This window comes from Gavia stellata, chromosome 10 (genome assembly GCF_030936135.1).
Source record: "Gavia stellata isolate bGavSte3 chromosome 10, bGavSte3.hap2, whole genome shotgun sequence".
NCBI lineage: Eukaryota > Metazoa > Chordata > Aves > Gaviiformes > Gaviidae > Gavia > Gavia stellata.
In genome coordinates, this window is record NC_082603.1 from 12,458,799 (window position 1) to 12,483,844 (window position 25,046).

The following is a 25,046-nucleotide window of genomic DNA, read 5'->3' on the forward strand; positions in this document are numbered from 1 at the left end:
GGGGCTGCAGCTGTCGCCCGCCCTCTTCCCTCAGCGGCTCGTTTCCCGCTTCCCGCCTCAGCGGCGAGGGGGAGGAGGGAGGGCGGGGAGCGCCCTCAGGGCGCTCCTCCCCCTCGCCGCTGAGGCGGGCCGCGGCCGGCTCCTCCCTCCAGCAGCTGCGGGCGTCGGCAGCCGCACGGGCGGTGCCTCCCGTCCGCGCCCAGCCCGCAGCAGCCGAGGGGCGAGCGGCCCGCTGTCCGTACCGCGCGGCCCCGCTATGTTCCAGCTCCTGCGAGGCCTCGCGTTGCCGGTGGCCGTCTGCGAGGGGAGCAGGGATGGCGACTCCCGGTACGCCAACCTCTTCAGGAAGCTGGACCTCAACGAAGATGGGAGGGTGGATATCGCCGAGCTCCAGACGGGTCTCCGGGCCATGGGCATCCCCCTGGGAAAAGAGGCGGAGGAGGTAAGAGCGGGCCGGGGGCGCGGCGGCCCCTCCCCGGTCTTCAGCTGCTTCACCCCGGCGCTGCCTCCCGGAGGAGCAGCCGCTGGCGAGCGGCCTCTCTCCGGCACCCCGCGGCCGTGGGGAGGGCGAGGCGCGGCCTGGCCGCCCCCCCCCCCCCCCCTCCGCCGCGCGGCCCCTGAGGGAAGGGGCGCTCTCCGGCTGGGGCTCGCGCTGGTGGCCCCAGAGCCCAGTCGGCGCGTCGGGGGCTGCTCCAGACCCGGGCGCCGCATCCGGGGGTTTTGGGCCGCTTCTGGGTGAAGTCGGCCTCGGGCCTTCCTTTTTCCTTCCCGAGGACGCCGTGCCTGCTCCAGGGGCTGTATTGTACAGGCACACCTCGGGGTTACAAATGAGGGAATCTTGAGCGCGAGTGCTATTAGCAGTACGGCTGTCGGCGGTTCTATTGCCCAGTGGGCACGGTCGAGTTTATTCATCGTGTGTCGACTTTTGACTTGCTTTGACTCATTGGTGCGTGATATTTGATAGCACATTCCTCCTGCTGCATGATAAAGGATGGTAATTTACAGCTTTTGTCTCTCACTCTACCTTTGCATAATCTAGGTCAGAATAAATTAAGGTTTGCTTTGCGCAGCAGGTAAGTAAATCTGTATAACAGTAGGTTGCAATATCAGAATTAGTTATTGAAGCTAGATCTCCATGAACACGCAGACAGGGAAATGATTCTTCTTGGCATCAGCTATGTCTGATACCAAGGCCGTTCTATTTAAATTGCACACTTGTAACAGCAGCCATCAAACCACGAAACAGAGAGCACGCTGTCTTTGTACCGTGGATTCTGCAGTGATCAGGTTGGACTACTACATTCCGTTGTCCCCTGTTGTCAGTGTTGTGACCTCACCAGTCAGTAAAATTCGAGTCATCGAGTCATCAGTTAAGCTGAACAGGTACAGCTGAGATCTGTGCTGGAGCTATTATTGTAACAGTCCTGTTCTTTCTTTCAGTATAAAGAATGGTTAGATGGCATTCCACTGCCATGTCTGTACTAGCTGTTGCAGACTTTCTGAAAGAGGTTCAGGAAAGTGAACTTAAATTTTGACTGCAGTGTGAAGAGATACTTTGGGTCAGTAATTGCATTTCAGTGACCTTATGCTAATTGTGGGACACTGCCAATTCTTTCCCATAGTCTCATTATTTGGTCTCTATTTTACCTCTTTTTAGTATATTTAATTCTCTGTCTTATATACTTAAGGGAAAAATGCCTAGCAGGCCTCTTGAATGATGCTTGCGTGAGAGTATAAATGAAAGCACGCTTTCACTTCAGTATTGCTTCTGGTCAAAATCATCTTTACAATAAGTATGTTTTTGTGTTCTCAGTTTTCAGTGTATAAAGGAGGGACAGGTTGGACTGTCTGCTTATCCATGAGAGTTGTCAGTATTAAGAGTGTGCTAGTTGCTAACTTCAGTCACACATTATATCCACATTGTTGAAAACCTGTTGTACCAGTTTGACTGTAACAATTTGGGGTTTTTACTTACATTGAACAACGGGGGAACAGGTGACCAGTTAATTTTCTGGTGTTTGATGAGGGTGGTCTTCCCACATAATTCACTGAAAGCCCTGAGACGCAAGTGGCATGTTTCTTAAGTTTTGAGCAACTTAGAATTGAAGTTCCAAGTTCTTTCTCAAGATTGGTGTGATGCCTTTCATTAATAGTGCACATCAGAGTATCTGTCAAATTCTTCTCTGTTGCTGCAGGATGAACTGGAAGTGAAACCCATTAAATCAACAGAGATAAGCTAAACTTACCTGGATGTAATGGAGAGCAGGAACTGGCTGCCTTTAGTTGCTTAAGAAACACAGAGTAAACAAAATAAGCCATGAGTCATGTTGCACGTTTGAGAGGGGTGGAAGAATTGTTGGAGTGCACTGAAACTTATATATGTTCACTATTTTAAACTTAATGGTGGGCACGGTTTGAATGAGAAACCAGACTAGATATCTATAACTATTAATAACTAGACTTGTTATAAGAGCGCCTCAGTAAGAATTGCCTCCAGCTTTTTTCCTGTCTTTACGTAGCTAATATGCTTCCTGTGCTTTCTTGCAGCTCGAAGCTGCGTTCTCCCACTTACTTCACTGCAAGCTCTAAAGTGACGTTGAATTCAGTAAAGTGTCTTTTTACTACTTGGTAAAAAGGTATTTTATTAATGAAGTCAGATCCTCAATGGGAGAGGCAGAAGTAGTCTTATAATAACTAATGAGTAAGGAAATGAGACGTGGAAATATTACACAATGTGGCAAAGTGTTAGCTACTGAACTGCTCAGCCCTGCCAACATGGTGGCACTGTGGGATGGGCAGACCTTGGGGTAACCTGAAGCAGAGTAGGCTTCAGTGCCTCATGGCTGGGTTGGGGTCTCAGGCCTTGCACTATTGTTATGTTCTAGATGCAGGTCTGGGTTAGGTTTCCAAAAATACTCTTGCAGGACTGGCTTTCGTTGCATGGGATGAAATCCATGTACACAGGAGTGTTGGTGACCGTACTTCTGGGGGCACAGCTTCTTTCTGGTTACCTCCTGGTGAGGGACTATGTGAGTGGTACTGTGTTTCACTGCAAAATCAGGTGGTTCATCCTGAGTTGTCATCTTCAGGGTATAAATTAGTGTTTGTGCTACTAGTATTACTTTTTTCTCTTCGGATGTAATTCCTCTCTAGAAGGAATATGCATGTCTTTAAAAGATACAAAGCTGCTATCCATTTGAGTAACAGACTACTGGTATGCTCTTTTTATTTTACCTTTCATCAGTTGTCTTGGCAGTTTTATTAATGTTTGATGTGTGATGAGACAGTCTCTTAGGTGAAGTAACATTGTAGATACGAGAATTCATGTGAAACCATGTGGTAAGCTTTGGAGGTAGGTTGCATGTCCCTCTAAGGAAGAATTATTTTTTCCCCGTAGCAAGACATCATAGCACAACGTGACAGAAGCTCCTGACTTTGTGTTCTACTTGACCTGTCTCCTGTCAGTATCTGACAGACAAAAGTAAACGACTGGAAAATCCAAAATGTGTGCTGCTTAGAGGCTGCCAGGATGACTCCTGTTTTATTTTGTAGTATATTACCCGTCAGGAATGGGTAACTTCTCAAAGCTTTACAAAAGGTTCCTGACATAATACGTCAGCACCTACGAAGAAGGAATTCAGTGTGGTGACAGTATCAAATGGCACTCTACAAGCAACATGAACAGCTATTGTATGGTCACTTTGATTAGCGGAGTTGTCCAGTAGAGGCACAAAATAGATGCTGGGATCAGATCTCAAATGATCTCATCCTGTGTCTTCAGAATGCCATGAGTCTTTTAGGTGGGACTACCATAAATGGTGCGAGTGGTTATATGAAGTACTATTTTTGTTCACCCTTTCCTTCTGTTGCAGTCAATCCTTAACAGTAAACCTGCAGGAGGCAAACCCTGTATTTCAAGCTTCAGTTTGGGATAGGAACAGCCAAGCATTCAAATTCAGGTACTATTTATACATGGAGTCCTGGAGCTAGGAGTAGAAGGATGTTACTGAAATGAATAACTACATTCTGGAAACAGTATAATGATCTTGTTTGGACTGACTCTCTGTCAGGTTTTGACATAAGTATTTGGCTTTGTTAAGGCTCCTTTAGATGAAGTATCCGTGTGATGAGACACTTCTGTGTGGTGGAAACGGGGCCCAACGAGACTAAATTCTCAGCAATCAGAATATGGTCTGTTTAGAGTAATCGACCGTGTTTATGAAAATTTTAGTCCAACGAAGTCTAAAAATACTCAGAACACTTGAAGTGTGTTGCTGCGTTTAAACCAAAGAAAACTCCGAACTCCGTCAGGTGAGGCAGGCCCCCGTGCTGTGTTACAGCGCTGTGTCTCAGTGCAAGAGGACAAGTGAGAACAGGGCCAGGTGTGTATTGTTCCCTTCTGTGCTTTTCTCTAGCCTCTAAAAACTACAGCTAGATAGTGCTTCAGAGCTTAAACTTATCATAGCTGTTCTTAGTCCAGAAAGCACGTACTTGTTTAGTGACCGAGATAAATAGGTCCTTGACTATTTCTCCACTGTTTTATTAAGATTTTTGTGCTTTTCCTAATTTTGGTAACTTCCCTTACATGGCAAATTAGAAGGCTAGTAGACAAAGTTTCCTGAAGCCTCTTCATTATGTTGTAGCTTGACTAGAAACATACAAAAAGCACTAGTTACTTCGGCAACTTCTTAGAAGAAACATGGGCATTTTTGATCACATGATATCTACTCTTAAAAATTACCACACGTGATATGCAGATTATATAAGCAGTCTTATAAGCTTCAGCACTTTCATGTCTGTGTGCCATTTTTTTTATGTGAAATGAAGCTTTCTCACCTTAATAGTTTGCCAAAAACTGGTACTATAGATTTAGAGTAGGCAGGCATCTTCAACTTTTTACCAAAACAGATGTTGTGTCATGTGATTGTAGAAAACTGGAACCACTTAGTTCCTTTAAACTTTGCTTTTCAGGTCATAAGAGGTGTTACGATCATGTCTGATTTATGGGGAGTTAATTGTGAAATACCACAAACATATTCAATAATGTATCTGACTTCAGTTGTAAGCAAACATGTAAGTCATTATTTCATTTCAATGTGTACAACTTCAGAAGCTTTTAACTGGTATGTGCTGTGGTCTCCAAGTCTCTATATGAAAGAGCGAAATGAATGTAAGTTTGTTTTCATAACATTTTAAACATCCAAGGAGATAAAGTGAATTTTTTTAATACTAACTTGATAGGTTTTTTCCTGAACAGCGACAGGGTACAGTGAATGATTAATTCTTCCTCTTGTTGCTGCAAAGTACAAGAATGCCAGGCACCAAATATGGGAACCCCCACCTCTGGAAGATCTCTGAACTGTATGTTGAAATGCTTTATTAAATCCCTGTCTCGAGACAGCAGTGTGTCTCAGGTAAACAAACAAGGTAAACGGGTAAATCTTTCAAGATGACTGTTAAGGTGGGGATACCTCTGTAGCAGAGTAGTCTTATTTAATGGAAAAAGTCAGTCCACCGAGTATGTTCGAAGTCAAAAATACCAGTGTAATTTGCAAGGAATGATGAATTAAGGTACAAGGGATAGTTTGCATCTCCCATTTATGCTGTCTCAGATTCTTGGAATCTAATTTGTAACTACGAGTTTGGAGAGTTTATCCAGGTCCTGACGGAGCAGCTTCTGCAAGGTATATTGGAGAGCATACTCATGACTTGCATCTCTTCCTTTTTAGGCTCATTTTATAGAGCTTCTGTTACCTTAAATGGACCAGTGAGAAGACCCTGGAAGTGTTCAAGGCCACGGTGGATGGGGCTTTGAGCAACCTGGTCTAGTGGAAGGTGTCCTTGCCCATGGCAGGGGGGTTGGAACTATCTTTAAGGTCCCTTCCAACCCAAACCATTCTATGATTCTGTGAAGACTGCTGCTAGTGCTTTCCTCCTGCATGGAAGAGTAGTGCTCAGGACAAAGAACAAGAAGGGAAAGCTCTGCAACCAATAGCAACATCTCTGCTACTGCCAAGGGTGCAAGTCTGCTGTACTGGAGTGGGGGACTCTGTTAAGGTCTGTCTGTAGCAGGTTTAAAGAGCCTGCTTGGGTACTGGTTATATGTTGGTAGGTAGGTATATCCTTTGGGAGGGAAGCAAATAAATATGAATGCAGCATTTGAACAAATTGGGAGGTCTATGGAGGCAGTGCAAATTACCATTTTGCTCAAAATGCAGTGTTATGTTGGATTTCTGGAGGTTAAGTGGCAGCTTAGTTCATTAATGTGCTATGTGGACTCATTGCTTGGGGTATAATACTGTGTGGACACATCCTCAGGCCCTTTCCCTTTGTGCTGGGTTTATCTCCCAACTGATGCTGTTTGACAAGACTGACTTTAATAATCTTTACTACTGATTTTTGGGTTATCATTGTGTGTCATAAATTTGTGTAGTCTTGGCAGATAGGATAAGGACAGCGTTAGTTTTTAGTGTTGTAGGATATGTATCCAGTAAAGAGAGAAGAGTTGCGAATACTTGAGCTGTGACTGAATTTGGCTTCCAATAAGATCACAGTGCAATCTGTCAGTTTTAAGAAACTTAAAATTGTGGAATGCAGAGCTATGTGAAAGACTGGCACTAATTATTTTGGAGGTGAAGGGGGAGAGAACAGAAAAAGTGGAGAAGAGAAGAAGGGAATATCATGATTGGTTTTATATGTAACACCTCTGGTTTTAAAAGAAAATGTGAAATTTGTGGATGTCCAAAGACACGATGCTGTTCTTCCTTGTGGTGCTGGTGTTTTTTCTATACAGTATTTGTAACTGTGCCCTTTGGAACTCTAGTCATAGGTTGCAGAACAATGAATTGCTAATTGCACCAATTATGTATGTTTAAGTGCTTTTTTTAACTTGCGTCTTGTCGATAGCATAATAGGAAGCCAGAAACACTTAGTAACTTCTTGATGGATCACTTCCTTTTAAATGTTCTTTACATTATAATAGTTAGCTGAAATAACAAGCTAACGAATAGATGATTGCTAATCATTTGTACCGAGCAGCCCCACCTTTCATGTATGATTCAGTTTTGTAACCAGAATGTGAAGGCTTATGTGCAATACACAAATAATGATGCTAAGTAATATAAAAATTAAACTGTGAATTTAAAAGAAAAGTTACATAAAAGCATTAAGATTTCTAGTGTCTTGTTCTCTCTGTCTTTACATTGTAGCTATGAGTGTGTTGAAGTTCATAACTTTGGCCCAGAGCAATCTAGTAATTCATCAGGACACTTACAGAGTGTCAGGATTTTTAGGTGTATATAAAGCCTGTCTGTAACTTTCTGATTTTTTTTTTTAACAGACCTACTGGCTTACATTTCCACACCAAATACAGAGGTCTTCTGGAGGAGTAGGAATTCAACACTGCAACATCCTTTATATAACTCAGAATAAAAAAAAAATAATAAAATTCTTCGGTGCTTCAGTCTACTTGTGGCCTTTCACATTGGTGTTGCCTCACTGTGCAAGACTTCAAAAGCAGCTGTTATTAACAAAATTTACAGCAGAAAAAGAACAGAAGTAGCAGAATAAAAAAAAAAGAGGGGAAAAAAGAAAAAGGCAGCAGTGCCATGACCAAATAGGTCAGCACAGGAGCATTGTAGTCAGTATGTATGAAGGCCCATAGCATTAGAAGGAAAGATCATCTAAACCATCTTCCTGTATCTATCAGTAATTAGCAATTCTTTATGTGGTCACCATTTTGTTTTATCTAGTGAATTACCTTTATTGCTCGGGGTTAAAGTTTTTAGACAATGAGAGTAGAAATGGCACGCCTTCAAAAATAAACATTTTCCTCTTGGTGCTGGGCCTGCATAAAGGTGAGGTGATCCCACACTAAGTCTGTAACAAGAAATGGCAGGTTTTACGTGGCAGGCACACTGAACATTGTTTCCCAGGACTTCCAAGCGAGGACTGGCATCTAATTTGGTTCCTGCTCTATTGTTGTAAGCATGCCTGTTTAAAAATGCATCCAGTTCTCCTCCATCAGAGAAGTTGGTGAACCAGGAAGTGGCACAGTGACAAGTGTATCTGTATCAGAAATGGTGTGGCCAGCAGGAGCAGGGAGGTGATCGTGCCCCTGTACTCGGCTCTGGTGAGGCCGCACCTCGAATCCTGTGTTCCGTTTTGGGCCCCTCACGACAAGAAGGACATTGAGGTGCTGGAGCGTGTCCAGAGAAGGGCGACGAAGGTGGTGAGGGGTCTGGAGCACAAGTCTTATGAGGAGTGGCTGAGGGAGCTGGGGTTGTTTAGCCTGGAGAAGAGGAGGCTGAGGGGAGACCTTATCGCTCTCTACAACTACCTGAAAGGAGGTTGCAGAGAGGTGGGTGTTGGTCTCTTCTCCCAATTGACAAGTGATAGGACTAGAGGAAATGGCCTCAAGTTGCGCCAGGGGAGGTTCAGGCTAGATATTAGGAAAAATTTCTTTACTGAGAGAGTGGTGAAGCATTGGAATAGGCTGCCCAGGTTGGTGGTAGAGTCACCCTCCCTGGAGGTATTCAAGGAGCGTGTGGATGTGGCATTGTGGGATGTGGCTTGATGGGCATGGTGCTGTGTAGTGTTGGGTGGGTTGGTTTTTGGTGTGTTGTGGTTTGTTTTTTGTCTTTTTTTGTGTGGGTGTGTTTCTTTTTTTGGTGTTTTTTTGTTTGGTTTTTTTTTTTAGGTTGGACTTGAAGATCTTACAGGTCTTTTCCAACCTTAGTGATTCTGTGATTCTGTGAAGTGGTTGTAACTATGCAAAATCTGGTAGTCTATTAAATGCAGAACAGCAGAGTTGGGTTCCTTATTGAACTGAAGTGAGGGTGGTTGGACGTTGGAACAGGTTGCCTGGGGAGGCTGTGGGATTTCCATCCCTGGAGGTGTCCAAGACTCAATTGGATGTGGTCCTGCGCAACCTGATGTAATTAGATGTGCTTTGAGCCGGGGTTGTGTTCCATGGCCTCTGGACGTCTCTTCCAACCTGAATTATTATTTGATGCTGTGAATGGGCAGTTTGTACCTGGGAGTTAGTGTGTCACAGAATCAAGTAAGTGTCTTCCTGCTGGCTGTGCCCATGGAGTATACAACCCCCCATGAGGGAGTTTCTGCCCTCCAAGCGGAAGGAAAGCTCCTTTCAGTGTTCCTGTTTGTTCCACAAACTTGCAAATTACTGGGTTTAGTCTGAAACTTTAACACCCACATAATTAGTACATTTCATAGACAACAAGGGGCTTTTGTCTGTATGAATTTTTAGATTTGTAATGTGAGAAAAATGCATGTGCCTGCTGAGGAAAAGCATTTGGTTTTGTTCCCTGACGCTTCTGTTCTGCTGCACAGAGACTGGCAGAGACTGGCTTGAAGTCTGGAAAATAACTGTAAAAACAAAAGCAGGGAATGGAGAGTATGTTTGTGCTTACCCTTCTCTAGTTGTTGCAATATAAAATCTGTTCATTTGGCAGATGAAATGAAAGGTGCTCCCCTTCACACATGCTAATTGCCAGCTCTCTAAACCTCCTAGGAATTTCTGTTTTCTTTGGCTCACGTCATCCTCAGCAGTGGAGGTTTTGTAATTGGAATTTAGTTTAGGTTTTGTCATATCTGTGAGCCAGAACAACGCTTTCCTTGTTCTATGTTTTTCTTTGTGTAGTTCAGAAAGGAGTAGGAAATAGTAACAGTTCGCATTGATTAGAATTCACTCAAAGTGTGTGTATGACTGCCATGTAAATTACCTCTTCTCAGTAGCTTGTGGGAGTCTAGCAGGGCACTCAGATTCTGCGGTATGAGGTGCTGTGCATGGAGTGCGAGACAGGTTGAGATTGCAGTGTCTTTGAGTGGGGGGCTCTTTTCTGGCTAGAGTAATTTTTAATGGTGGGTTTTGGCTTTTTTTTTAATGTTTGTTTGGTTTTTTTTGAATGGTTAATCTATTGGCCTTTCTTAATTTCTTGTGAGAACGTTACGGTCAGGAATGCATCCATAAAATTCAATAAACGTAAACTATTTTTTTCGTAATGGGAAATTCTGAACAGCCCTAACTGTATTGGCAAGGGCATGAAACTGAATTGCTGAGTATACTTTTGTTGACAGGTTATAGAAATGACAGTCAAGCTGGACTTATGAGTATACTAAGAACACTATTTTTTTAGCTGATACCAAACACCTTTATTTGAGTATGCAGTAACTTCCGTTGATTTTATTGTGCCTAACATGCTGTATTATGGGAGGTAAATAATTTGCTTCTTATTTCACTGTGCAGTACCACATTGTCTTCCTCCCTTCCATTGAGAACTCTATGATAATCTTACTGATTTTGGTTTTTTGAGAATAAACATTAAAGTACATTTGTTTTACTAGAGGGATAGGAAAGATAAAGGAGGCCACATAAATGTATTGAGATGTCTTCAATTTTTTTTCAGACACCTGCGACATACACCAGAGTTTTCAACTTCCTTTATGCTTAGTTTCTGTAGGCTAGAACTTGTTGGTCTTTTAAGGACTTCTACTAATTATAGTGGAGTAAACAAAATGATTAAAAACATATTTTGCAGATTAGAACAGCTGTGCAAATCTTGTTGAGAGTTATTTTATTCAGAAACTACAGTTGTGCAAGGCAGTCTGCAGAATAGAAGATATTTGGAAGCATTTTTGGCATATGCTTTATGTGTACCCTGAAGTGCTCTGAAACTTACTGCAAATTAACGAAGAGATCTTGCTGTCAGGTTGGTCTCCTGTCCGTCTTGTACAGAGTGCTGCCCCCGCAGGATTTCACACATTGAGGGAAACCACAGGGACTGATGCCCAAAGAAAAAGATGAGGCGTGATTTCCGCTTAAATCTTGTGTGCTAGAGCAGTGTTTTGGGGTAGATTTCCCTGCCCGCTTCCTGCCAGGGGAGACAACAGCAGTGTGGAAGTGCGAGAGCGGGTGGAAGGCACCTATGGCGGTGTGCTGTGGGCCTTGCCTCTCTTCAGCCCTGCTGCTCTCTCTGCAGCCCTCCGTGTGTGGAGCAGCCCTTGCTGTGGCATAAAGCCTGAGCTAATAAATCCTGCAGAGCTTGTTAGCCTGGGCTTCGCTCTTCTCGGGGCTTTGCCTTTGAAGACATTCCTCAGCAGTTACAGGCTGATGCTTGGCGGGGGGGGGGGGGGGGCTGCTGTAATTTCCCTTTTTTAAAAAGTATGTTTTCACACACAAAGTTGGTAAAGTATTCTGGCCTTTTGTCGATGGGGAAGTGTATGCCTAGGCTGTATTTCAGACTTGTTTCCTGCAGTGCTGGCAATTGTATACCATGCATTCAACTCGTAGTTAATGTTACGTGTAGATGTTTCTTATCTGTAGGACAGTTACTAGGAGACACATGCAAAAATAGAAGATAACTGTGCTTCTATTTGTTACAATTCTGTTGTTGTTTGTTTTAAATTTTTGTCAGGGCTTCAGTTTGAAGCAGAAAGCCCAACCTTCTCAAACCCTGAGGGGTAGAAGTGCTAGTCAGCCAAGACTGTTGTGTATGTTTTGGTCAGCAGTTAAATAGTTAATTGCTATTTGTATTTTTTTCTTTATAATTCATAATTCACAGACCACTGGGTTAAAGAGGATAGTTAAGACTGTATTTGTTTAATTTTACTGACATACTGACAAATTTAATGTATAACCAGGAAAGTCACAGGCTTAAAGCTGTTCTCTTTCATGATTTTGTCCTGTCCCCCACCAACTACTCCACAAATTATTTGATACCTGTAGGTGTAACTTGCCAGTGCTGGTTAGAAACCTTAAAATCTTTTACTATTAAAAGTTATGTAAATAATAAATAATGCTTTCTTAAATCTGTCTTTGCTGCTGAGTGTTTTCTCTCTTTATGAAAATACTGAGAGTGTGTTAAATTCTGAAAACAAAATATAGCTCTGAAATGTATGCTTAGGTGTTTTCCTGATTTGACTCCCAAAGTGGCCAGTATGATGTGTTTCTTAAAGCCAGGGCTGCCATGCTGCTGTTGCTTTGTGACCTGCTGTAATTTGGAAAAGTCAAATGTTGATTTTTCTCTCAACAGAAAATTTTTAAAGCTGGAGATACTAACCAGGATGGACAGCTAGATTTTGAAGAATTTATGCAGTATCTTAAAGATCATGAGAAAAAGATGAAATTGGCATTTAAGAGCTTGGACAAAAACAATGATGGTATACATTGATTTATTTTATTTGTTCAAACGTTGTTTGAAGAAACTGAGCATTAAAATTTATATTCTTTGTCTAAACTGGAGACAAAAAGTTGTGAATATGGAACCCCTGCTTCTTTTCCTTAATAGGATCATAATTATAGTTTACTATAGATTGAAATAATAAATTACTATAGCCTTTTTTTTATCTTCCAAGTCCATTGATCTGGCGCTCTTTGTTCCCCAGGTGGAGAAACTATAAGGAAGTTTCTAAGTATCTATTAAAGATAAAATAGTTTTTAAGTCACTGAATGTTTCAATCTCATTTCGTTGCATGATTTTAATGTACTTACTTTTGCTCAGTCCTTGTAGTAGACAATCAAAATACATTATCTATGTTTAAATTGATTTTTAAATTCTTTGCTATTATGTAGGTGTTACAGTGGAACTTGGTGGGCTCCAAGGTGGTAAGTGTATTAAGCTCCCTGTTTTAAGTATGTATCATCTTTCTTTTAATGTTTCAAGGAAAAATTGAAGCATCAGAAGTTGTCCAGTCCCTCAAGATATTGGGTATAAGCATTTCAGAAAAACAGGCAGAAAAGATCCTGCAAAGGTCAGGAATTATTATCTCTTAAAGTATTTTAAGCTTCTTTGCATTGTTAATTATGGTATTTTTATAATTCAGAGAACAGGATAAATGGGATTATAACTTTGAAAGGTGTTGGTACCTTCACTGGTTCCTTTATAGGAATTCTCACATATTCCATTTGTCCTTGGGTGATAGTAAGTCTAGTCACTATTTGGGCATCTGGTTCTGGGAGGAGAATGTTATCTCATTTACCTGTAAATGGTGTTCATAGAATGAACCGTTATATGATGTTTTTAAATGGAGTATGCCAAATGCACTTGGATTAAGAAAAGCATAGTATTGAAAGGCTATGACAGATCCAGCCTTGAAGTCACCATATGGAATTTATAGTAATTTGTCACTGGTGTGATGGACATTAAAAAAAAAAAAAGGGGGGTGGGGTGGGCAACAAAACAGAATAAAACCCCATCTCTGCTACTGTTTCCTTATCTAGTTTTGTTGAATTTCTTTTCAGTATTGATGCTGATGGGACAATGACAGTAGACTGGAATGAGTGGAGAGATCATTTTATGTTTAACCCAGCTACAGACATTGAGGAAATAATTCGATATTGGAAACATTCCACTGTAAGTTCAACTTTTCTTTTAACTTAGTGCAACTCTTAAGTTAATCTCTGATGGGTTAATTTGCAATATTGATTACAGCAGCTTCGCAGTTGTTATATTTCAAGCATACCTGTATTTAAGATTGTTTGGGTTTCCTTTTCACTTCGTACTCACCCATTTACAAGCGGGATAGTGTGATGTGAGTTTCTTCTGAACAAAGAACTTCATCTAAACTTTACCAGTAATTATCAGTAATTCTTAGGAAGGAATCCTTTTCTTCCTTTGGAGATATTGTGGTTATCTTTTTGTGGAATATTAACTCTTTCTCTTCTCGCATTACAGTACATTCTTATGTTCAGTGCTTTTGATGTGTTGAAACAAATTATAGAAACATTTTAACTGTTATGTTGAAATTAGTTCTGTATTTGCGTTTATATAGTAATATTATCATAAAAATACTGGTGTCATTAGTGATTATTTTCTGTGCACATGTTCTCACACTCTTTTGTGCTATAGAATTTCATTTAAGAATAACAGAATATACAGCAATAGGCTATCCACTGTGCAGATAATTTTTTTTAAGTTACTATTGAGTGGAGCTCTTGCCACCTCAGTGACTGACTTTTAAGAACAAATAATAAGGTAAGTAAACCAATAGTAATCCTGTTTGCTAAATATTCTTCCTGTAGATTATTGGAGTAATCCATAAAGTTAGGTAAAGACAGATTTCTTTGAATATAGTGAGACCATTTATATCTTCAGGGATTAGTCATCATTTCCTTAATAAAAAACAGTTTGAGATCTGAAAGCTTTGAGTGCTTCACACTGTACAACCTCAATTCAGAAATGCTTGCCAAAAGGGAGTTAGCTCCCTGTTCGCTGAAGAATACTCTTGAAGCACTGCTATGAGATCAGATAGTCTTGGTCTCAGCTTGTTTAGTGGAAAAAAACCCCCTCCTTTGCTTCAATAAAATGCTTTGTATTACTATTATTAACCATAGGATTTTTTTTATTACTGTGGAATGCCGTTAGTTACCCCCAAGAAACAAGTTTAGAAGTCTCTTGTGATCTTCCAGTGTTGCAGTCAGCTGATGACCCAGTTATCACAGCAAGGAAAATCCAGCTATATAGCAACACAGCTGGTCTTTCAGATAAGAGCAGATGTGAGACCTCACATGCCTGGCTGGCATTGACAGCTATTCCAGTTCTGTTTTTATTGTAAAGTTTTAATTGCTGTTAGACTCTTCCAAGCAGATAGCTGCATTGGCATAGAATTATTATGAGTTGGTAGCTGTGGCCTTTCTGTTATAAACCCCCTCAAATTTAGCTTTTTTTCCTAGTTGTGTTTAGGGCTTGGCAGACACAAGGTTTAAACCCTGGTAGATAGGCATAATATCTCTAAGAACATAGAATTTATATTTTGAGAGTTCTGATTGATCTTTTGATGACTCTATGTAGTTGAGCAAGTGATGACACCTTACTTGGAAACCACGAATGTCAGACAGATGAAAGGATTTTTCAGTTGATCTGTTCTGTGTTCAATGTCCAGAATAGTTGGTGCTTATCCTGTTTGTCCAGTGGCTATATCTATAATCTGCATCCTGCAATTCTTGTGTTCCAAATGACCAAGACAGTATTCTGTCTACTCAATAGATAGGGAACGCAGCATAAATTAGGGACGTTGTGTCTACAATTAAAATCAACAGTAGTTAAAAAAAAGAGTTTATCAGTTAACACGCTTTCTGGTCAGTACTTAGCAGTTATTAAAACATTCTTGCTTCTTTTATAGGTTTAATTTATGCATAATATTGTCTTTGCATTATCTACAGTGTATTTTTTCTTGTATATCATGGTTACAAATTACATGAAGAGCAGAAACTATGTTTAAGTGATATGTGAGATTCTATAGTCTTATGTCTTGGACAGCTTTATCGCTAAAGCCTACGGTAATGTTCTTCTATGATCAGATAGAATGGTAATACAAACATGCACTTCTTAATGAAATTTCAAACTTTTATAGCTGATAAAAGTAATTAATGTGTCTTTCAGTGTAACCAATGATAAGAAAACTTATAAAGCATTAGTCAAACTTGCCATTTTGTAAGATAATACACAGCAGTTACCGGAAATAGAATATTCCAATATATCAGCTATAAAAATGCTACTTTACAATGCTGGGAGGGGGTGGGGGGAATATGTGTGAATAAATTACCGTGAGAGAGAAATCTCTTGTTAGCATCCTTAAGAGATTACCAAACTAATCCCAGAAGGCTGTCTGGTGAAAGGTTAGCTGCAACATATACGCATTTGAGCTTTAGTGCTCACTGTAAAGGTCTACTGATCATGACAGAATGTCTTTGTTTGGGCCATGCTCAAGGGGGAAATTTGTCATAATTTTTAATGATGATGGTGCAGTCTTTGAAATGGTGGGTCTGTGGGGTTATTACTCGATATCTATGTAAAAGTAATTAAAAGTTGCTATTCATTGAATAGCAGTAGCAATCCATAGCAAGCTAATTATAGAATGTAAATTAGATTTTTTTATTTTTAACTAGCATTTTATTTGCATATTCTGAGGTGGTAGGTTAATTTGGAGTTAGAACTGTTGATAAAATTGAGATGATGGAATGAGACTGTTATTTGTACATCTTTGCTTTTGATTCTAACAGGTGTTGGATATAGGAGATAGTTTGACTGTCCCAGATGAGTTCACAGAGGAAGAGAAAAAGACTGGACAGTGGTGGAAACAGCTGTTGGCGGGAGGAGTGGCTGGTGCTGTTTCTCGAACAGGTACAGCACCATTAGATCGCCTTAAAGTGATGATGCAGGTAGGTGCAATGTTCAAGAACTTTTTAGTTTCCAGTGTATCACTTCAGTGTTTAGAGAGCTGTTACGGAAAACTGATGGCCAAATGCAATATCTAAATTCTGGAGGTCTAGTTGTGTTTTGACAATTTCCACATCTTGTGTTCCTAAAAGTTGTCTTTTCCACAGTGATATTGGCAAAAATGTAAACAAAACATTACAGTACTTGTGCCACTAAAATGATACTTTTTTTTCAATAGTGGATGTGTTTTTGCTAGTTGACATATTTAAGCAATTTAATACTTAGGTGATGAGGTTTACAGTCTAATCTTTACTGTGGCTTTGGTTTATTTTAGGTTCATGGTTCAAAATCAAACAAAATGAATATAGCCGGTGGTTTTAAGCAAATGTTGAAGGAAGGTGGTGTCCGATCCCTCTGGAGGGGAAATGGTGTAAATGTTGTGAAAATAGCTCCTGAAACAGCTATTAAGTTCTGGGCTTATGAACAGGTAGGATGATAAATCAGGAATGAAAATAATGGTTAATAAATACTCTATCACTCTCACTGTTCATTGTTTGCATTATTGTATTATATAGGAGTTCTTATCATGGTTGGGGGTTTTGTCACAGTAATTTAGAGTGACTTTCAGATTTAAAATAGTCTATTTATTCTGTTAATAGAATACTTGGTATTGGGCAGATTTTGCTATTGTATTATAAGCACTGTAAGTAAACTAAATCTGTCATACATTTTAAACTGTCCTCCAGCCTGCATAGCTTTATATGGAGTACTGCATTTATATCTGGTTTGTTGCTTTGAAGTGAGAACAACCCAAAAACTTGGCACTTTATGCTAGCTGAATTTATACAGGGTTCTTTTTCAGTCAAGTATCATTGTGCCATGTAAGATGCCCTCATCCTGGATTTCAGAGTTATATTTACCTCTGAATCAGCTTTAAGCATCATGTTAAAGCCTAATCCTCCTTTGGGAAATGAACTCCAGTTCTGGTGTAGTTAAATGATCTTTATTTTTCCTCTGTGGGGCTTGCTAGTGCCTCAAGTAAGACTAAATGAACATACTGCACATCTCTGTACAACGATGAAATAAAAGCAACAAAAAGTCAAGTAAACTTTGGGATATCGTAAGACTGAACAGCAGATTTTGATGCCATAGAGTAACTCTGAGCACATTATTCCTTACTCTTGCTCAGCCTGTTGGGAGCTGATGGTGCATTCTTGCATGACGTTGTCTGTGTCTTGAATGAAACAGTATGGACAGCTCTCTAAGTGTCTTTGTGAATGTGCTTGGTGATCTTTCATTCTTTGATTGGAGAACTCGATCTGCAAGGGAGTAGAGTTCCTCTTTGCTATCTAGGGGCCATAGTGTGGGTATCCTTGTGTTGGCTGTTTGCAGAATACCTGACAGTACTGTGGGTGGCTGAGATGTTTAATGTAAAGGATTTTTGCAGGCTGGAATATTTATTGTATTCTTGAGAATCTTTGTTCGCAGAGTTGCATTGAGTATAGTGCTAAATTTGTTGGGTTGGTAAATGAAACTGTAAATACATGAAAAATAAGTACAGCTTGAAAAGACATTTTATACTGTACTCCTTGCCTCTTGTATTAACTCTTGCCTCTCCTAAAAAGCATGCGATGTTTATTTTATGTGTTTTAACTGTACAGTATAAGAAGATACTCACTAAGGATGATGGGAAGTTAGGCACAGTTGAAAGATTTGTATCTGGTTCTTTGGCTGGAGCGACAGCACAAACTTCTATTTATCCCATGGAGGTAAGTAACAGAGAATTTGCTTCTGTTGGAGACGCTGCCAGATGTCTGGTTCATTTCCAAAGTAAAACCCATTTTGCTCTTGCAAGTATTGTAGGAATTCCTTTATATTCCTATAGCCTAATTTATTTTTACTTTGGACTTTATTTCAGGATTTTGGTAATAGGCATTTTAGACTATACTATGTTCTAATTGATACTTGTTACTTTTTCTATATATTTGGCTGTATAATGTAAAGCAATGTTGAAATAAAACTAATTTAAAATTAAGTACAAACTCAAGCTATTTTCTGAATTGGGCATAAATCTTTTTCCCACCAGGCATGTAAGCAAGGAATGTTCTTGTCTGTAGCAGAACTGATGAAGTTCTGTTGTGTTGTGATTGGGAGCTGGGTCTAATTAGGAGATCAGTGTGGAGGGAGAATGTAACAGCTACAGTTGAGGCTAGGTGGATTAACTGCTTTTTCCTCTGTAGGGTGTATTTGTATGTGGTACTACATAATGTTGCAGTTTAACTAGTGTTAATATATTAACTGCTCTAGGGTAGCTATTTCACATCCCGCTCTTATTTAAATAGAAGTAGGAGGTACCTCCTTTACTGCCGGTTTCCCAGAAAGTTTATCTTGTTGTGCCAATAACTGGAATATATGTTGGGTCTGGGATTAAACCAATACTAATATCAGGATTTGGAAGGAATGGAAAATGTAACCTAAATACCTTTTCCATAGGAAGAGGTGTCAGTAGGAATAGAACTTAGCTGTTTTTATTGCTGACAGTGATAATGATCTCTTTTAAAATAGCATCCTTGCTGTTAGGGCTGCTGAATCACAGCTAGCCTGAGTACCGAGATGGGTTAAATTATAGAACAACTGAAATTTTGCATAGAACATCTGTATTATACTGTTTAAGGGAGACAGGTGAACTCTACAAGAAGATGCTCTGATCTTCCTAACAAAGATGTAATACTGTCCTAGAAGTGTTTTTTCGTGTGTTTCTAAGTAAAAGAGAAAAGCAAAGTGCCAGGAAACTCCTGAGGAAGCTGCAGTCTTAACGAGGCTTTAAAGTAGGTCAAATGCTTCCTCAGGAAATTCCCTCTGTGGTTTCTTTTGGAGTCTGTTGTTAATTTCTTTGTCCTAAGATGCTGTATAGACTTATTTGTATTATTAATCAGATGCTGCATTTCAGTAGTGAGACGCAATCTTTATATCCCTTAACCACCTCTCAAAGGGTCATTTTTGAAAGATTATTTTCTTAATATGCTTTGTTCCCAGATTGGAAGTGTGATCTGCTAGTATGTTAACGCTCTCACTTGTTCTTTAGCTAATGCTTCTATTAAATATTGCCCACACTGTTGCCTTCAAGTTGATCAAAAATCTGCCTGTTTTTTATCAAGAAAAGAAAGCTAAAATGCAATTTTAAAAGGCTAATAATTTGTAAGGTAGCGTATGGTAGTATGTGTGCTACTCTGCACTAACGATAAAACCTGAAGAAGCCTACTGCTAACCAAGCCTTAACAGTAGTCATCACAAAGGAGGTCTGAAGTACCAAAATGCAAAGCAGTTCCAGTCAATTGAATAAGCAGAGAGATACTGTGTTTTCCTGAGTTTATAAAATACATTAATAAATAGGTATGTACTTAAGGCTACTATTTTTTTCCCTTTAGGTTTTAAAGACCAGATTGGCTGTGGGTAAAACAGGGCAATATTCTGGCATGTTTGACTGTGCTAAGAAGATCTTAAAAAGAGAAGGTGTAAAGGCCTTCTACAAAGGCTATATTCCTAATATTCTGGGTATAATTCCTTATGCTGGCATTGACCTTGCTGTTTATGAGGTGAGTTCAGATCACTGAATGCATGTAGCTTTCATTAGTTAATTTACAAAAAGGGTGAATATTCTTTAGAAAACCTGTATCGTTAGTTGGATTTGTAATATGCTTGTAGTATTACTGTTGCCTTCAATTTAAAATAGATAAATGAGAGTTACCACTAATCTTACTAGACTTCCAACATTTTTCTTTGTTTGCCCCTCCTGGAGGAGTGCCTGCGCTGATGGGCCCTTACACGAAACAGTACCAAACAAGAAATCTACTCATAAGGCATTATATAGACCTTGGCAATACAACATGCTTGCATACTTAAATAACCCTGTTCGACTGGAACACAGCCCTTCTATAGCAAGTATGGGCCTTAAAAACCTGATATGATACTCATGTTGTGGTACCTATCTTGCATTTAGGATACTTAATACATTTTTTTTGCCAGTTTTTCTGATTTATAATTGGATTATAGTAACCTGAATTCCTTGTGTATCTGTGCATGTCACCAGAATTCTTTGTGGTTGACATATAGTTGTTGTGAGGAGTTTGAAATGCTGCTCTCTTTCCTTTCAAGAGGAACTGGTACCTCTTACACCCATCAGCAGCAATCAAAATGGTTTATCTACCTTAGATGCTAGGTGTTGCTTCAAAGTGTGTTAAGTAACTGAGATGCACAGACTAACTTTTTCTAGTCTAGACAAATCTTTTTGTGACATTGCAGTAGTAATCAGCAGAATTGCTCGAGCAAATTTTTTCAAAGCAGTATGGAAGTTCTTTTCTGCAGTTTGTATCCTTGCTTCTGCATGGGGTGACATGCACAGCTGTGCAAGCTTTTCTTGCACCCTGTAGGGTGCTGAGTTGTGTTCCCCTCCTCCTCCCCTCAAAATTATTACTAAGTCTAGAATGTGGGCAGCGTTGCTGCTGCTGGATCTTTAAAGGATTTCTCTTCTAGGCACTAACTACTGTAGTCTGGTTAAAGTCCTTACTTGTGTGCTAAGGTGTTTACATGTGCGCTTTGAAAGTAAGCATGTAGGACTGGCGTAGTGAGATTGGTGCTTTTCAGGATTGAGCCCATAAAACTTGTTATGAATAAAGGTGTTATTTGTTTACTTTCTTGAATGCAGATCTCTTGTCTTTACATTTTATATCTTGGCAGCTCTTAAAGAGTACATGGCTAGAACACTATGCATCAAGTTCCGCTAACCCAGGTGTTTTTGTATTGTTGGGATGTGGTACTGTTTCCAGCACATGTGGGCAGTTAGCCAGTTACCCTCTTGCTCTTATCAGAACACGCATGCAGGCTCAAGGTGAGTCCTGTTGTACTGAAAATGTTTCTGTGTGGTCACATCAAAATTGTATCATTTGGGATAGCGGTAGCAGAGACAAGGGAATAAAAAACCCCATCTTGGAAAATCAAGGACTTACCTGGAAAATCCTTCTTAAAGTTGGTCCCTTCTCCCTAGTACCCCCAACATTGTTCTCCATCATACTTGATTCAAATGTAACATCTCATACACTAGTGCTCTGTGCCACATTCCATACAAGACTACCAGGCATAGAGCTCCTGTCATAGTCTGGGAGCACTTTTCTGAAATTTAGAGTATTTCCTAAATTTTAGAGGTAAAATGAAAAGGACTTGCATCATCCTATGAAGGTAGACAGCAACGTTTGCTCTGGAGCACATTTCACAAAGACTTTCATAGCTGGGATTTTTTGCTTGATAGGTTTGTGCATAGACTTAAGGATAGGAGTCTAGATTTCCAAAGGAATGTAGGTGGATAATGCTTTTCAGTGGGATTTAGACACATGGCTATCTCTGAAATGTCTGGGATTAAAGAGTTCTCCTCTCTGTGAGGACTCAAGTTTTAATCAATGGCCCTAGGGGTGATAGTAAGCTCAAGAGATATGTGTTTAATACTTGCTTAAGAATTTTAATATTACTAGAACTGTTGTATAACACATTTTTTTTTTGTCCTAGCCTCAGTGGAAGGAGCTCCACAGCTAAACATGGTCAATCTCTTTCAAAGAATTATTGCTACAGAGGGAGTCCGAGGACTTTATAGGGGCATAGCCCCTAATTTCATGAAAGTGCTTCCGGCTGTTAGCATCAGCTATGTTGTATATGAAAAAATGAAGCAGAATTTGGGAATAGCTTGAAATGAAGGAAAAAGGTGAGATGCTTCTAATGTTGTTGCAAACACCAGAACAAAAATGATTTCTCAAGTAATCTGCTCTCACAATTAGAGACAGATCTTTGTGGAGAGATGCTGCAACTTCTACTTTTGCCCTCAAGTGGGAAGAAACTTTCTTAAATTCTAGTTCACCATTTCTAAACAGATACCTATATTGCACTTTAAAATGTCACTGAGTTTTCAAAAAAAAATCAAGAAACTATCTTTAAATCAACAGCATGTTTATATTTTCAGGAAATCACGCATATTTTACTTATTGGCGCTTTTTTGTTTGTCTTCTATAAATTTGTATTTGACTTGGATCAAACCAAAGGTGGGAGAACTTTATACTGCCTTGATACTGAATATAGAAAAGTGACTTTTTGTTTTGTCATGCTGCCTATACTCAAGCAATTCACAGGCAACATTTTGCATGCCTAGAAGTAAGCACTTAGTGTTGTTATTTTTGAAAACATTAAATTTGTAAGAAATAGGATCTTAGATACAGACAAGGATGGAGTAACACATTAAAATGTAGCCCATCATCTTTTTCTTCAGGCTTAACCTTTTTTTTTATTTAAAGAATAAGAGCCTGAGAAACTGCTGTTCCATGGTATCAGAATACCCCAAATGGATTTACATGGTATTTTTGTAATACAATCAATGATTTTCATAACTTGCTTCACTGGACCTGCTTTTCATGGCACTTGTAAATGTTAATGGTGTTAGCCATTAACCATGACAAGCTTTGCATTACAGCTGCACATTTTATAGGATCATAATATACAGGAACAGAAGAAGCTTGGTTTTACTAGATCCATTCCACACAAGTGCAAGTTACTATTTAAAAACGGGGTAGAGGATCCAGTATTAAGCTGATAGTGATTGTAATACAGCCAATAGCAGAGCTCATCATAGCTGCCTTGGGGAGAGAAATGCTTCTCATTTTGGACTCTGCATTCTTTCCCGTACTCAGAGTGCTACAGTCCACTATGTGCTTTTAGCCAATAGAGGACTGCATTATTATGTAAAGGTTTTACAGGTTAGTCATGTGAGATAAATCCTCTTTCCCTCACAGTCTTCTGTGCATGCTGGCTGTGTGTATATGAAATTCATATAGTAAAATACTGAAGCATTTTGTCCAAGTGACCAAATGGGGCTGCTGATCCCAGGAGCCCATCAGATTGATGTTAATGAAGTAAGCAAAGCACGCATACACAACTTGTTAGTGTTTGAGAAACAGCTCCTCCTCAGAAAACAAAGCAGCACTTCCTCGATGTAGAAAGTAGGTATGTCCATGTATAAGTACTTCCAAAGTGACTTCCTTTTTTTGGGGTAGGGGTATGGTGATGCCGCATTTCAGTTGCCTTCAAACCTGAACACTGAAATAGAGTAACATTTATTGCCGAACTCATAAATGTTACGCTTTTTCTGCTTTCTGCTATGTGTGGTGTCTTAATCTCTGTAAATTTGGGATTAACTTTATAGATATCTTGACCTTCTAAAAGTAACTGCTTTTAGACCACTTCCTGAAATTGGATTACTGAAGGAAGAACTTTGTTCCTGTAAGGTTGTTAAGGGTCTCTTTTTTTATATTTTTTTTTGTAAACAAACAAATATGCAAGCAAACATGAATAACTGCCTGAACCTGCCTAGTTCCATGTACAGAAGACTACTTGGGCCATATTTTTCAAACAGCGATCAGATGTAAATCTGTGTTCAGTGCTTCCATGGCTGGTGTTTGTTCTCCATAAACAGATATATAACAACTTCATAAAATTCATATTATAAAATGTTTTATCAGATTTCAGAAAATGGCAGCTTTAGCTGTGTCTTTTGGCCTTCCCTTTGGGGAAACCTTTGACTTTGCACTTTTTTCAAAAAACAAAAAGTCATTCTATCCAAATCATCCATATGTACAATGCCTTTCTGATCTGAATGTTTCTTTGTTTTTGCCAACATTCCTGCATCTTTGTGGGATTTGTGAGATCAATTCCCAATCATCTTGTTTGACTGTGACCACTGAGCAAATGTATTGTGTGTGTGATGCGGAGATGACTTTAGCAGTGTCTATCTTCTAGACTTGCTCCATTTTGTTTATAGTGTGCAAGTGCCATTATGAGTATTGAAAATTACGGTAATGATGTTTTCAAATGTTCAAGAGATGGGGTCGTTCAAATTTAATTTTTCATTATGTGCCTTTATGATGACTGTGTTCAATTGTGTATTCTTTGTCTCTTAAATGTATGTTTACCTTTTTAGCTCTATAAAACTACCAGTTTCTAATAAATGTTTTGTTCCCTTATCTGTCTGGAGTGTGCTGATGTTTTTTCATGGCCTGATAGAAAGATGAGACTTCTTTATTGTATTATATGCATAATACTCAATGTCAAAAATGAAGGTAGTTTACCTAAAAACAAGTTTGAGACTAGCCTATGCTTTGCTATTACATTGATATTTGAAAACCTAGTTTGAGATTAGTTGATTGTCACCCTATGTAAAACTGTCTCATTGCTTAATGGAAGATCACATAATGTTTAATATTTTTGCTTGTTCATTGAACAGTATTACACCATGATTTGCTTCTTTGTGTGCTGCATGACAGAACTCTTAATAATCAGTACAAACATATTTGCTTGTGTTCTTAATGTTATCTTGCTTTGATGTTAATCTTACTTGTTAGTCAAAGGATCAGTATAAAATCTTTTCAAGGTAATAGACTTAATTTACTCTGTATGTGTAGCATGGCTGTCCTACTAAAAGCATGCTCAGTAGCCAGCTTTGACAACTCCTTATGAGTTTTTCAAGCCAATCCTTCAAATGTTAAAGATAATTGTAAACAAATTAGGGAGGCCTTTCTTGTCCCTGACCTGCACATACCGTTCTCGTAAGGTAAGATTTAGAAGTTTCCTTTTAAATAACAGAAGAGGTAGATGTGTGATTCCTGACTAAATGAACAATCTGACATTCGATTCTACTCAAGGCAAGGATGCTTTAACTGGAAATCCTCTGTGATTGGAAAGGCTGGGATGTGAATGATCTCTCTCTCACAGTGATCAAGTGGTAAGGTGTGCTCTCAAAGATAAACGGGAGTTAGATGGTCCGCCCATCCCCTC

General features: G+C 39.5%; 1 protein-coding gene across 1 annotated transcript; it reads left to right on the plus strand.

Moving 5' to 3' along the window:
* The first annotated feature begins 255 nt into the window (after positions 1-255).
* On the plus strand, positions 256-24,200 carry SLC25A24 (solute carrier family 25 member 24). Its single transcript, XM_059821654.1, has 10 exons — positions 256-442; positions 12,054-12,180; positions 12,684-12,771; positions 13,262-13,373; positions 16,022-16,180; positions 16,513-16,665; positions 17,840-17,947; positions 19,607-19,774; positions 20,916-21,066; positions 21,738-24,200. Exons 1-10 carry the CDS (start codon positions 257-259, stop codon positions 21,914-21,916), a joined length of 1,431 nt encoding a protein of 476 aa, XP_059677637.1. The 5' UTR covers position 256; the 3' UTR covers positions 21,917-24,200.
* The last annotated feature ends 846 nt before the right edge of the window (positions 24,201-25,046 follow it).

Bases quoted from the DNA above. Each gene is read 5' to 3' on its own strand.
- SLC25A24 (XM_059821654.1), top strand. From the start codon at position 257: ATGTTCCAGCTCCTGCGAGGCCTCGCGTTGCCGGTGGCCGTCTGCGAG. The intron at 16,181-16,512 runs GTAGGTGCAATG...GGTTTATTTTAG, and splicing joins GCCTTAAAGTGATGATGCAG to GTTCATGGTTCAAAATCAAA. The intron at 19,775-20,915 runs GTGAGTTCAGAT...ATATCTTGGCAG, and splicing joins TTGACCTTGCTGTTTATGAG to CTCTTAAAGAGTACATGGCT.